Source organism: Tachysurus fulvidraco, chromosome 21, assembly GCF_022655615.1.
Source record: "Tachysurus fulvidraco isolate hzauxx_2018 chromosome 21, HZAU_PFXX_2.0, whole genome shotgun sequence".
NCBI classification, from domain to species: domain Eukaryota; kingdom Metazoa; phylum Chordata; class Actinopteri; order Siluriformes; family Bagridae; genus Tachysurus; species Tachysurus fulvidraco.
In genome coordinates this window covers 9,630,778-9,645,339 of record NC_062538.1, presented here as the reverse complement: position 1 = coordinate 9,645,339, position 14,562 = coordinate 9,630,778, and the positions used below count along the sequence as shown (strand labels likewise).

The following is a 14,562-nucleotide window of genomic DNA, read 5'->3' as shown; positions in this document are numbered from 1 at the left end:
GCAGGAGTGTAAGGGTGGAGCAGTTCAGTAAGGTATGACGGGGTGAGGCCATTTAAATATTTAAAAACAAATAAAAGAACTTTAAATAAAACCCTAAAATACTCAGACAGCCAGTGGAGTAAATCCGAAGTCTGTGTAATATGGTCATATTGATATGCAGCAGCATTTTAGACATATTTTTGAAGATGTGACAAAGAAGACTGGCTAAGTCCAATATGAATGCATTACAGTAATCCAGCCGGGATGTCATAAAGGCATGGATTACCGTCTCAAATTGTTGCTTGGACCCCAGAGGTTTTATTTTTGACATGTGCCTTAGGTGAAAGAAACTGGGCTGCACCAATTTGGCTATTTCCAATTTAAGATTCACCACTTTTACTACACCATTTTTAATTCAAGATTAGTTATCACGGGTCTAACATGCGATGCCAAAGGACCCATGTCAACAGGGGGAGGCTTGCAGGAGCCACTTGGGCCAAACAACATCACTTCTGTCTTATCTTTAAATTGTAGGGAGTGTAACACCATCCAAGCTTTAATGTCATCAATACATGAAAGGAGATGTGTAATGGAGAAACCCTATTTTCACATTACAGGTATATAGATCTGGGTGTCATCTTCATAACAACAGAAGGAAATCCCATGATGTGTAAGGATGGATCCTAGGGGACGCAGATAAAGCAGAAAGGAGCCCAGTGGAATCCCAAAGGACAATGGAGCACTGCAGGATTCTGTGCCAGCAAGACTCACAGAAAAAGTTCTATTTGTTAAGTAGAACATAAACCACTCTAAAACAGGGCCATAAATTAGAATCAGAATCAGGTTTATTGGCTAAATGTGTCGACATGCACAACGAATTTGGTTCAAGCTGTTTGTGACTCTCAAAAGTACAGACATAAATAACACTATACTATACAAGACAAGATAATACAGACTATACAACACAATGCAGATGTGATACAATAGACATTATGAGTATAAAATATGAATACAGAATATATGACTGATCAGTTATGTACATAAAGTGTGAGAAGTGCATGGTAGTGCATATACAATACACAACAATATTGTGCAATATTATGCTTTTGTGCAATATGCAGAAGCAGTAATTTGTGTAACTTATACAGATGATGTGATGACTGACAGTTCTGATAATGTACTACTTATAGATATGAAGCAGGGAATATAATTATGGTGAGTTAATCAGGGTGATCGCCTGCGGGATGAAACTGTGTCTGGCAGTTTTGGTAAACAAGCTCTGTTGCGCCTGAGAAAAGGGAGGAGCTGAAAGAGGCTGTGTCCAGGGTGTGAAGGGTCAGTTGTGATTTTTGATGCCCGGTTTCTGGTTCTTGTATTGTACAAGTCCTAGGGAGTGGGCAGGGGGGCACCAATTATTTTTTCAGCTGTTTTTACTGTGCGTTGCAATCTGTTCCTGTCCTGTTTTGTCACTGCACCAAACCAGATGGTGATGGTCGTGCACAGGACAGATGAATACCCACAAGTTGATCTAGGCAAGATATAAACAAGTATAAAGTCTGCAAAAATAGAAATACCTTGTTCAAACACTTACTGTCACTTATTCTTCATGTTCAATGTATAATTTAGTTATTTTAACTATTAATAACATAACTATTCATTCATTAAAAGATTATTTAATTGCATACCAAATAACGTTAACCCCAGAGAATGCAGAACATGTGTACATTATCGTAGATGATATTTGAAGCCTCTATTAGTGCATATTTTAGGCACATATTCTGACTGATGCCATTCTGTGATGCCAAATGCTTTTATCCAGAGCAACATGGAAAAGCACTTTGAAGTCTTTATCAATGAATACATCAACACCTAGTCACAGACTTAGCATAACATCAACCTAAAACTGTTGGAAAATCTTAAAGAATAGCAACATTATAAAATCTTAAAGAATAGCAACATTATAGCAACATTTTTTATGAGCTAGTCCCTTAACTCAAACAACATTTTCTAATCTATTAAGAGAAATAATATGATCGATATTATCAAAAACTGCATTTAGTCAAAGTAGCACAAGTACAATGACATGGCCCTGGCCGTTAGAGACCATTCATTCATTCATTCATTACCGCTTACCCAGAGGAAACCCCGTTAAAGACCAGTTCTATGTAATTTAGCACTTTAACCTGTAATTTGCCTCTGCATTGCTTTTATGAGGCTTACATCCCGAGTGAAAGATGTAATGAAATTTATTCCTATGTAAAGGTGAGATTTATTCCTATGTAAAGGTGAGATTTATTCCTATGTAAAGGTGAGATTTATTGCTATGTAAAGGTGAGATTTATTCCTATGTAAAGGTGAGATTTATTCCTATGTAAAGGTGAGATTTATTCCTATGTAAAGGTGAGATTTATTCCTATGTAAAGGTGAGATTTATTCCTATGTAAAGGTGAGATTTATTCCTATGTAAAGGTGAGATTTATTCCTATGTAAAGGTGAGATTTATTCCTATGTAACGGTGAGCCTTACTGCTGTGCTACATGCTGCTCTAGGATCTTGTCTATAAATGAGAGGTTTGATATTAGCCTATAGTTGGGCAGCTGACTAGGTTTGGGTCAGGATTTTTAATATTAGGGCTTTGATAACTGCTAGTTCAAAACATTTAGGTAGGGTTTTATTAGCAATTCTTATTGAACTAAAGTGATTTGAATTGAATTTAAAAATCAAACTGTTTTACTCCACAGGGTGGCAGCACCTCTTCAGTCAGTTGTTTTATCCACTAAATAAACGCAGAAGATACAGACCGGAACCGGAAATTGGCAGAGAAGAAACAAAAACGTTGGGAAACAGTCGAGCAGATCACAGGCAGTATGGGACGTGAGTCTCGGTGAGGAAGATAGTTGTGTTACTTCACTAAATTATACAAACGGTTACTTACTCATAAAGTGTCTGACTCGCGGAGAGAAGAGATATTAGTTCTAACCGAAAAGCTAATAATATTAGCTAGCCGATAAACATAGCAGTGTATTATGATTAGCCGGATGCTAACAATCCAGCTAACAGCAGCCACTGTTATTGTTAAAGCTATTTAAGTCACGTTCGTCCATTTAGTGAGCAATGGACAACTCTTTTACGTCGCCCTGTACGTTTTGAGTTATCTAACAAGCCAGGTGTGTGTGTGTGTGTGTGTGTGTGTGTGTGTGTGTGTGTTTGTTTGTTTGTTTGTTTGTGTGTGTCGTCACTCTCTGCGACAGACAACGTATTCCCACTAAAATCCTGGGACATTTAATTTACATTTTTTGCTTACCATTACCATTTATATTGTGCACAGTAATAATAAATCTGTTTGTTCTGAGTGTTTAAGCCTCTGTTTGTTCTGAGTGTTTAAGCCTCTGTTTGTTCTGAGTGTTTAAGCCACTGCTGTTAACAATATTAAGGTATTGATTACAGACATTACCGGAAGCGCTCATCATCACGAGGACGTTCAGGCAGTCGCTCCAAAAGCCGCTCTCCTGATTCTAAGCGTGTGAAGAAAGAGGAGCGAACACGTGAACGGGGCCGTAGAGAGCGATCACGGAGCAGGGAAAGGAGGAGATCACGCTCCAGAGACCGCAAGAGACCAAGGTCATACCTTCTCTCATATATTCTCAGAGACACTTTCTCATCCCCTTGTTTACTGTACTGTAATCTGTGCATATTTGTGCTAAACAGGCGATCTCGCAGTCGAGAGCGTAAACGCTCCAGAAGTCGTGATCGTTCGAGGAGATCGAGGAGTCGCAGCAAGGGACGAAGGTCAAAGTTCTAACAAAACGAATGAGGAAAAAAGCATAATCAGTGAGTTTGTATGTTATGACGTGTGTTGACTGAAGTGTTTGTGTGTGATACAGCAAGGAGAAGTTGGATGGCGGCGAGCAGTCAGCAGATAAGAAGAAGAAAGAAGAAAAGGAGGAGGAGCGAGTGGAGGATGTAAGTGTTGGGAGGGAGGGATTGAGTGAGTGAGTGTGCAGGTTTTAACCATATTAATGAACTGGCCCACAGCAGGACTTTGATCAGACAACACTGGAGGAGGAGATGAGGAAGAGGAAGGAGCGGGTGGAAAAATGGAGGGAAGAGCAGAGGAAGAAGGCCATGGAGAACATTGGCGAGATCAAGAAGGAACTGGAAGAGATGAAACAGGGGAAGAAGTGGAGCTTGGAGGATGATGATGGTGTGTATGTGGGACACACAATATGTGTATGTGCAACATTGTACAAAATAATGATTGTAAAAACAGCTGTGTGTGTGTGTAGATGATGATGAAGAGGGTCCAGCATCAATGGATCAAGAGGGGGATGAGGACGAGGATAAGGAGAAGGAGGGAAAGGTTGAGGAAGCGGAACTAAATGAAGAAGAGGGAGGGGAAGAACTTGATCCCCTGGATGCCTACATGGAAGAAGTGAAGGAGGAAGTGAAAAAGTTCAACATGGGCACCATGAAAGGCGGAAATGACAAAGTGAGACTCACAATGATATTCTGATCTGTTTGATATTGGTTCTGGACTGTGTGTGTGACAGTGAGAGACACACAAATCTGTGTGTGACTAACTCAGGCCAGTTTGTCATTTTGTTCGTGTCACAAGTCTTTAAATTGTGTGTGCAGAAAGGAGGCATGACTGTGACAAAAGTGGTGACGGTGGTGAAGACGAAGAAGACACCTCACACCACCAAAAAGAAAGGAGAGTTAATGGAGAACGATCAGGATGCTATGGAGGTAAAAGCCTAAACATGCACAGCTGTATGAGTGTAAAGCTGCATCACTGTGTCAGTAAACTGGGTATATCTGTGAGGGGCCTCAAGATTTTTCCTGGGTCAGAATTGGTCTTTGGTGGTGGCTGACCGACATGGACATCCAAACACAGCAAAGAGTACTCCAGTACCCACATGATCCGCATGCCCAATATTGACAGTAAATGTTAAATTTAAAATAAATACAAAGAAACCGTTTGTGATTTTTTTTTCTTATACTATTTATTCATGAAAAAAACTATCACTGTCAGGCTAGATAGTAAAAGAAAGTGATTACAACTTATTTTACATGTAAACATCATGTCAAAGGTATCACGGCGCTGTGCTTGTTCTCTCCGTCATTCCGTCAGCTTCACTCACAAAACCCAATTACACATCAAATAAGGCTTTCGGGGGACAAAAAAATCGTTTTGGCTTTCACCAAAAAATTTTCAATGTAGGAAAAACCCTGGGCCTGTATCTATCTGTGTAGATGTTGTGTGAAACCCATTATCTGAAACAACCCTGATTAAACCATGAGCCTGTTTGTGTGTAGTATTCCTCAGAGGAGGAGGAAGTGGACCTGCAGACAGCTCTCACTGGCTTCCAGACTAAACAGCGAAAAATTCTGGAGCCTGTAGATCATCAGAAAATTCAGTATGAGACATACCGCAAGAATTTCTACGTGGAAGTTCCTGAGCTGGCCAGAATGACACCAGAAGGTATTGTACCACCCACAGTTGAGGTTATGAGAACACAAAAGGTTTGAACACATTATTGAACTGACTGTTGTGTGTTTCAGAGGTAATTGAATATCGTCTGGAGCTTGAAGGAATCATAGTCAAGGGGAAAGGCTGTCCCAAACCCATTAAGACCTGGGTGCAGTGTGGAACCTCCATGAAGGTCTTAAATGCACTTAAAAAGTAAGCACTTCCCCACTTGCCCTGGGCTAGTTTTGTTCTTACACTACCACTTTTTAATGACCGATGGCCCAGACATTTTAACTCCTGTGCATGTATGTGTTTTCTAGGCATAACTACGAGAAGCCTACGCCCATCCAGGCTCAGGCCATTCCAGCCATCATGTCAGGACGAGACCTCATTGGCATTGCCAAAACAGGAAGTGGGAAGACCATTGCATTCCTGCTTCCCATGTTTCGGCATATTTTAGACCAGCGACCCCTAGAGGAGGGGGAGGGGCCGATTGGTACACACGCCCCTTTTTAACCCTTGATATGTATTATGTATTTAGTGTTCGTTCTAACACGTTTCTCTGTGTTTCAGCGGTGATCATGACACCGACACGTGAGCTCGCTCTGCAAATCACTAAAGAGTGTAAAAAGTTCTCCAAGCCACTGGGGCTCAGAGTGGTGTGTGTGTACGGGGGAACAGGCATCAGCGAGCAGGTTTGTTTTTGTGCGTTCCTACGTTGCGTATTGTCAATCAGAGTCAGAAGGAGCTTTATTGCCAAGTATGTTAGCACATAAAAGGAATTTGTTTTAGTGTCATCACGCTTCCAGTACACAGAGACAACAAGATGAGAATACAAAAAATACATGTTAAAAAAAAAAAATCTCAATGTTTGTATAACCCAGAATAATAATCCAGATTTTTGAGATCCAATGATCTGATTTGTAGTGGATCAAAACTGTTTCGAGACACACACACAAGGCTTCCACAATGACCCCACACACTGGTGTTTGAGATATGGTAGCCTGTATTTTACTCTGGGTGTGTGTGTGTGTGTGTGTGTGTAGATAGCAGAGCTGAAGCGTGGAGCTGAAATCATAGTGTGCACTCCTGGTCGAATGATTGACATGTTGGGAGCCAACAGTGGTAAGTGTTTTTTCATTCCGTGTGTGTGTGTGTGTGCACGTGTGTGTGCTTTCCTGTGTGTGTTTGAGCTTAACTGGATTTCGAGGTGTTGAAGACTCCTGCTTAAACATCTCAACTCCCCCTTTCTCACCCACATGCACCTGTGTGTAGGTCTTTAAATTATGGCGAAATAATCATGCAGAGAAGCTGAAAGTTTAGGATTAAGCTTCACTTATATAGATGTTTGTCTAACTTGTGTATGTTGTTTATAGATCCACTTATCTTTATATTCTATGTTACATGTTTCAGTAAATAGTCATTTATTTTCTTGACTGTATACATGTCATTTTACAGATGTATGACATTTCACAGGTGTATGACAATTAACAGAGGAGCTTGTTTCCCCAATAAGTACATGTGTGTATTAATCCTTAGGTTATGCTTCCACACATGCGTGTAATCTGTGCTGTGTGTTTTCCAGGTGAGCGCGTGGTGTTTAATGTTTGTTTAACAGGTTGGCTTTGCCGAACAATGGTACGCAAGAAACCAACAGTAACCTTCTGTCTGACATTGAGCCACATCAGTGTGTTAGTGTTAATGCAGGGTGTATGTGTGTGTGTGTATTTTTGTTGCACTGTGTTTACTAATGTGTCATTTGTGCTTATTTCAGGACGAGTCACGAACCTGCGCAGAGTCACATATGTCGTAGTAGACGAAGCCGATCGAATGTTTGACATGGGCTTCGAACCGCAGGTGAGTTGCTAAATCAAACACCACTTGAACATTATACACCTTGTTGTGCTCAACAAACAGCTGACTATCTTGTCCAAACAACTTGCTGCACTAAACAGCTCAACACCACTTTAACTATCTACACTCACACAGACCTGGGGTCTGATTTAACAACATGTGTATAAAACTGAATAAAGTAGTAACATACAAAATTTTTGCTTAAGTCCCCCATACATGCAAGAAATCTGGTATTTATCACAAGTGTGATAACACACGAGTATGCAGTGGGTTTGGAAATGTCAGTACCATCTCCATTATCTACAACCTGTGAGCAGTAATTACTCTCGGTTATGCTGGTACACTAAACAGTATGTGTATGAACCTCTGCATAGTCAGTTCACATGATGCAGTTACCCTTTTCTACCATACAAAAATATGCATCTACTCAGTTAAATGATTACCTCTTTGTAGTGATCACTTCATTAAGTGATGTAGTAACTGCTTGTGTGTCTGTGTAGGTAATGCGCATAATGGATAACGTGAGGCCGGATCGTCAGACGGTGATGTTTTCAGCAACATTCCCCCGAGTGATGGAGGCTTTAGCTCGCCGCATCCTCAACAAACCAGTTGAGGTTCAGGTTGGGGGGAGGAGCGTGGTGTGTTCAGATGTGGAGCAGCATGTGGTAAGGCTCATTTTCTCACACAATTTACACGTTACTGTTTGTACTGCTGTTAGAGTGGTTATTCACAGCCTGAGCTGTGTGTTTGTGTGTGTGTGTCAGATTGTGATTGAGGAGGCGAAGAAGTTCCTGAAGCTGTTGGAGATTTTAGGCCATTATCAGGAGAAAGGCACAGTGATTATTTTTGTAGATAAACAGGAACATGCTGACAGCTTGTTGAAAGACCTGATGAAGGCCTCGTACCCCTGCATGTCTCTGCATGGAGGTAAGCACACACTGTGAGACTTCGGTGTATTAATGTTTCAGTACATGTGTGGTTGTATTAACGCTCTGTGTCTCTGTCACAGGAATTGACCAGTATGATCGCGATAGCATTATAAATGATTTTAAGAGCGGTGCGTGTCGGCTGATGGTGGCCACATCGGTAGCAGCAAGAGGCCTTGATGTAAAGCACCTCATTTTGGTGGTGAACTACAACTGTCCTAATCATTATGAGGACTATGTTCACCGTGCTGGGAGGACCGGAAGAGCTGGAAATAAGGTCTGATAATGCAAATAATAATAATAATAATATACAACAGATAGCAAAAGTTATACTTTTTGTATAATAATACACCAATATTGTATAATAATTTGTATACTTTTTCTTTATTATTCTTTTTGTATACTTAACAAAAGTGCACCTGAATTGAATACCACTAAATGATATAATTAAAGGATGTGCAACAGATAAGGATGATAGAAAGGTGTTGACAGTTGACTAGAGTGTGCAGAGAAGATGGAAGGAGTATTATGAGGAAAATGAGAGGGAAAGACGGGAGCAAGAGGTGAATATTATAGAGCAGGAAATAGCAAAGATTAGAAAGGATGAGGTGAGAGAGGCTTTGAGTTGAATCAAGAATGGAAAGGCTGTAGGTCCAGATGACAGTCCAATGGAGGTTTGGAAGTGTCTAGGAGACAACAATGGAGTTTCTAGTAGATCCTTCAACAGGATTTTAGCGAGTAAGAAGATGTCTGAGGAATGGAGAAGTGTTTTAGTGCCCATCTTTAACCCTCCTATTGTCCTCCTATGCAAATTAGGAGTGCCGAGTCACTTGACCTTGCCTGTTTTGACTGCTTATAAAAAATGAAGTATACATGATGGCCATTTTTTTTCTTCAGTTTTTAGTTTAACTTGTTTCCAACATATTAACATATATTTTGAAAAAAAAAATTATATTTGGTATAATAAACTTTATTTATATACAAAAATGCCTCATTTTTTAGTAAAAAAAAAAAACCCAGAAATTTTTGAATAATTTTCACTATAGAGGCACAAAGGTTGATGCACAATTACAGGCTGGTATATTTCAAAGGCAGGAGATTGTTTTGAAACCATTTGACCATTTTTAATGTCAGCAAATAATAAAACCTGTTTTTTTTTCAGGCCAAATTGTAGAATTTTTGATTTATAAGCAGTAAAAGTCAATGATTACCATTTTGCATTGAATATCTATTTTACACTTGTAATATCTATTTTGCCCACCTGATGTCATCTGATCAACCAACAACAGGCCACCCCCCCCCCAAAAAAAAAAAACAGCATAATTTCATGTGAATAAAACTTCTTTTACCTCCTTACGTTTTTTTTATTATTATTATTATACTTAATTTATGAACGATAAACCTTATGAAATTATGCCATGTTTTTGAGTAAAGCAAGCAGAAATAATTAAATATTATTTTGGATAACGGCTTGTCAAACAAACTCAGCATATCTCCAGGCCAAAGCTGACTGATGCAACTAAATTTATAAATAAGAGAGGAAACAAATATGATTTGCAAAACACACGTATTTTATTTTTGAACTTCTTTATAGAAATATGAACGTGCATGTGTGTAGCGTCATTTCGGTAGATCATATTCTGTCCTCTGCTAGGCAAAGGCATATCAAAAGTGTGAAATATTTACAAATGTTTGGCTTTTTTTTGTCTGGAGGCCTAATGAAATGCAATGCCCAATTTGTGTGTGTGTGTGTGTGTGTGTGTGTGTGTGTGTGTGTGTGTGTGTGTGTGTGTGTGTGTGTGTGTGTGTGTGTGTGTGTGCGCGTGTGTGCGTGTGTGTTTTGGGTGCGTGTGTTAATGGACATTTTATGTGGGCATTTTTTGTCTGTATGTATGTTCATTGCTTTGAAAAGGGCAAAAGTGTGACCTATTGCCCCACTAAATGTGGCCGGGTCTAACTGACCCAGTTAGAACCATAGTTCAACGAAAATAGACAAAATTAATTTTACTTGCAAAGTTCATAATTTGGAACACTCCTGGTAAATATGTGGAAGAAAACCCAAGTTATGGCACATTAAACTTTCATTAAACCTTCCAGCAGGGTCAAATAGACCCGAGGAAAATAGGAAGGTTAAGAACAAGGGTGATGTACAGAGTTGTAGCAACTACAGAGGTATAAAGTTTATGAGCCACACAATGAAGCTATCGGAAAGCTATAGGCTAAGCTAGCTAGGAGAGAGGAGCTGTTGTACTGTTTGTGGATGTCAGGAGTCTCAGAAGTACGTCAGATAGTTCAGGATATGTATGAGTGGAGTATGACAGTAGTGAGATCAGACAGAGGAGTTCAAGGTGGAAGTGGGACTACATCAGGCAACAGCAGAGTTCCTTCTTGTTTGCTATGGTGACGGACAGGTTGACAGATGAAGTCAGACAGGAATCTTCATGGACAATAATGTTTGCAGATGATTTTGTGATCTGTAGTGAGAGAAGGGAGCAGGTGGAGGAACACCTGTAAAGGTGGAGGTCTGCTCTGGAAAGAAGAAGAATGAAAGTCAGTTGTAGTAAGACAATACATGTGTTTGAACGAGAGGGAGGGAAGTAGTACAGTGAGGTTACAGGGGGCTGAGGTCAATAAGGTGCAGAAGTTTAAGTATTTGGGGTTAACCATCCAGAGCGATGGGGAGTGTGGAATATGGGTGAAGAGGCGAGTGCAGGTGGGTTGGAATGGGTGGAGAAAAGTGTCAGGAGTGTTGTGTGACAGAAGAGTCTCAGTTTGAAGATGTTGAGGTTCTCTTTAGGAGTGACGAGGATGGACAGGATTAGGAACGAGCACATCAGAGGGACAGCTCAGGTTGGCTGTTTTGGGGACAAGGTCAGAGAGGCTAGATTGAGATGGTTTAGACAGGTAAGGAGCTGCCAGGTAAGAGGTAAAGAAGAAGGACATAGAGGAGATATATGGATGTGTTAAATGAGGACGTTGGTGTGAGAGTAGAGGATGCAGAGGATAGAGTTCGGTGGAGACGGTTGATTTGCTATGGGGACCCCTTACGGGGAAAAGCTGAAAGTTGAAGAAGAAAATATGTTCAACTGGATAAACTCTAATGAAGGGTTCTTACATTAAAAGAAATGTCAACAGTTAGTAAAACCTACTCTAGAGGGATTTCACTTGTTTGTATTATAAAATGTTCACCTTTTATGCTGATAACTTATCGAAGCTTTCTTGGCATGTTTTTTGGCAAACCTCAGTTTTGTGGTGTTCCAATTTTTTAATGAATGTATAGACTGTATATTTTAGACTGTACTGGTGTACTGTGTTTGTCTTTGTGTTCTTAGCTGTTGTTTTTTTCTTCAGGGCTTTGCATATACATTTATCACAGAGGATCAGGCACGTTATGCAGGTGAAATCATTAAAGCTCTGGAGTTGTCAGGGTCTCCAGTTCCTTCTGAGCTTGAGCAGCTTTGGGCTACATTTAAGGAGCAGCAGAAAGCGGTAAGACACAGATCACACCACTCAACACTCATTTCACACCTCATTGACCTATACCGCACTCAATACCTGTAAAAACACCTCCCACTCACCTCCATGTTGTGTGTGTCTGTATGTGTATGTACAGGAGGGGAAGAGTATTAAGAGCAGCAGTGGATTTTCAGGGAAAGGCTTTAAATTTGATGAGACTGAGCATGCTTTGGCAAACGAGAGGAAGAAACTACAGAAAGCGGCGCTTGGACTTCACGACTCCGATGATGAAGACACAGCACTGGATGTAAGTGTAAAAATTCAGTGTAGAGTTCATGTTCTGATTAAGTGCTGGGATTTGTGTCTAACTGCTTGCCAGCTATGAAAGTATCCATGGAATTTCGGGTGAATTAAATGTTTTGTGTATATGTGGCTGTATAATCTGATAGTTGTATGGAAGCTAATTAGCAAGCAGGCCAATTAACACCACCTGCATTGGCGTGGTCAAAATGTGTGACACAGACTGGCTGTGATTAAAGATCAGACAATATTTTGAATCATTTATGAGCAGTGTCGCATGGTGTGTGGTGCTAAAGGTGATGTTTGTTCCCTCACAGATAGATGAGCAGATTGAAAGCATGTTTAACTCTAAGAAGCGTGTTAAGGATCTGGCGGCTCCAGGGGGTGCCGCACCGTCGGCTTCAGGTCTCACCGTTACTGCGACAGGACTCGGTGGTCTTGCTGTCCCTTCAGCTGGAAACATTCAGAAACTTGAGATTGCCAAGAAATTGGCACTGAAGATCAATGCACAGAAAAACCTTGGTGCAGAAGCTCAGGTCAGAGAGCATAGCATAACCAGTAGATTTCCTTCTATTTTGAGTTTTATTAAGACTTTGGTCTTATTAAGGCTCTACCCCAGTCTTGACTTATTAATTATGCCCATTTGCAAGCAGACCATGCTGAGTTTGAGAACACTTCTATATTTGGAAGAGAACCTGAGATTAGGCTCCTCACGTTATGTAATTTTCTTTTCTAAATTCCAGGATGTAATGCAGCAGGCTACTAATGCCATCATGAGGGGTGGCACAATGATCGCCCCCTCTATCTCTGCTAAGACCATTGCCGAGCAGCTTGCTGAGAAAATTAATGCCAAGCTGAACTATACTCCCATCGAGAAACTGGAGGAGGAGAGACAGAGTGCAGAACAGTCAGAGAGTGTCAAGAGGTATGAAGAGGAGCTGGAGATCAACGACTTTCCCCAGGTAGATACACTCTCTCCTAACTCTTCATCGTGTGTTTGTGTGTGAGAGAGAGCGTGGTACACAAAATTAAAACCTGATAATTAGTTTAGAGATTGACTGGTACGTGACTCCTCTGATACAGTGTGTGAGTGTGAGGGACCAGTACACACACCTAACCCCTCATATACCGTGTGAGTGTGAGGGACCAGTACACACACCTAACCCCTCATATACCGTGTGAGTGTGAGGGACCAGTACACACACCTAACCCCTCATATACCGTGTGAGTGTGAGGGACCAGTACACACACCTAACCCCTCATATACCGTGTGAGTGTGAGGGACCAGTACACACACCTAACCCCTCATATACCGTGTGAGTGTGAGGGACCAGTACACACACCTAACCCCTCATATACCGTGTGAGTGTGAGGGACCAATACACACACACCTAACCCCTCATATACCGTGTGAGTGTGAGGGACCAGTACACACACCTAACCCCTCATATACCGTGTGAGTGTGAGGGACCAGTACACACACACCTAACCCCTCATATACCGTGTGAGTGTGAGGGACCAGTACACACACACCTAACCCCTCATATACCGTGTGAGTGTGAGGGACCAGTACACACACACCTAACCCCTCATATACCGTGTGAGTGTGAGGGACCAGTACACACACCTCACCACTTAAGCACATCATGGGAATGTGACAGACAGACACACACAGTGAATTAATGTCCTGTTTTTGATGTGTAGACGGCGAGGTGGAAGGTGACGTCTAAAGAGGCTCTGCAAAGGATTGGTGAATATTCAGAGGCTGCGATCACCATCAGGGGTACATACTTCCCTCCTGGCAAAGAACCCAAAGAGGGAGAACGCAAGATTTATCTTGCCATCGAGAGTAAGTACACACTCAAACACAGTTATTCTGTTTTGATTGTTTAAACCTGATTGGTATTGACAATATCACTCATTAGTGAAGTACTAACAAAAAAAAAAATAAATAATAATGATGAAGCCTGTAATGTTTCTCAGGTGCAAATGAGTTGGCGGTGCAGAAAGCAAAAGCAGAGATCACACGGCTCATCAAAGAAGAGCTCATACGCTTGGTAACCTCTTCCTCCTCATTTATTATCATCATCATTACTGCAATAAAGACTGTAAAATATGTATTTAGATATTGTTTGAGCAGATGTAATAGTTGGATCCATGTCATATGCATTATAGCGCTATTGTCCGTACACAATATTAGACTGTTTGACATTTTTATTGAGGTGAATCGTGTTTTAATATCTGAAATTTCTGTTTCATTTGTCGGAGAATAGCTAAATTATTACTTTTCAAAATGTGTTTTTTTCCCCCTGATTGCATATTAATATTTGTTTTCTTCTTTTTCAGCAAAACTCATACCAACCGACAGCCAAAGGCCGATACAAAGTGCTGTAGACAAAGACACTACAGTTTTTTTCGGTGTATTTTAGTGACGTAAAAGAAGTGATCCGTGTTTATTTCTATGGTTTATAGAGGGGCGATGTGATTTAGCTCTTATATTCATTATGTGTAGATTCCCTTTTACACCAATAAAGCATTTTATGCATATAAATCATCTGTGTGCATATATGTATATTA

At 40.7% G+C, this 14,562-nt stretch overlaps 1 protein-coding gene across 2 annotated transcripts; it reads left to right on the top strand.

Annotated features, from left to right (window-relative positions):
• The first annotated feature begins 2,720 nt into the window (after positions 1–2,720).
• Positions 2,721–14,536, top strand: ddx46 (DEAD (Asp-Glu-Ala-Asp) box polypeptide 46). 2 transcript variants are annotated; one of them, XM_047805741.1, is made up of 23 exons: positions 2,721–2,863; positions 3,427–3,600; positions 3,688–3,768; positions 3,864–3,942; positions 4,018–4,183; positions 4,266–4,468; positions 4,615–4,725; positions 5,296–5,461; positions 5,542–5,662; positions 5,770–5,945; positions 6,023–6,144; positions 6,496–6,574; positions 7,224–7,306; positions 7,804–7,968; positions 8,068–8,230; positions 8,313–8,506; positions 11,581–11,718; positions 11,843–11,992; positions 12,303–12,521; positions 12,729–12,947; positions 13,690–13,834; positions 13,969–14,042; positions 14,332–14,536. In XM_047805741.1, exons 1-23 carry the CDS (start codon positions 2,847–2,849, stop codon positions 14,377–14,379), a joined length of 3,093 nt encoding a protein of 1,030 aa, XP_047661697.1. In that variant the 5' UTR covers positions 2,721–2,846; the 3' UTR covers positions 14,380–14,536. The 2 variants fall into 2 exon arrangements, with proteins under 2 accessions (XP_047661697.1, XP_026995786.1); XM_027139985.2 differs by having other exon boundaries at positions 4,015–4,183.
• Positions 14,537–14,562: the final 26 nt, after the last annotated feature.

Excerpts from the sequence above, each read along its gene's own strand:
- ddx46 (XM_027139985.2), top strand. Across the intron at positions 7,307-7,803 it reads ACATGGGCTTCGAACCGCAG|GTAATGCGCATAATGGATAA; the intron begins GTGAGTTGCTAA and ends GTGTCTGTGTAG. Across the intron at positions 14,043-14,331 it reads AAGAAGAGCTCATACGCTTG|CAAAACTCATACCAACCGAC; the intron begins GTAACCTCTTCC and ends CTTCTTTTTCAG.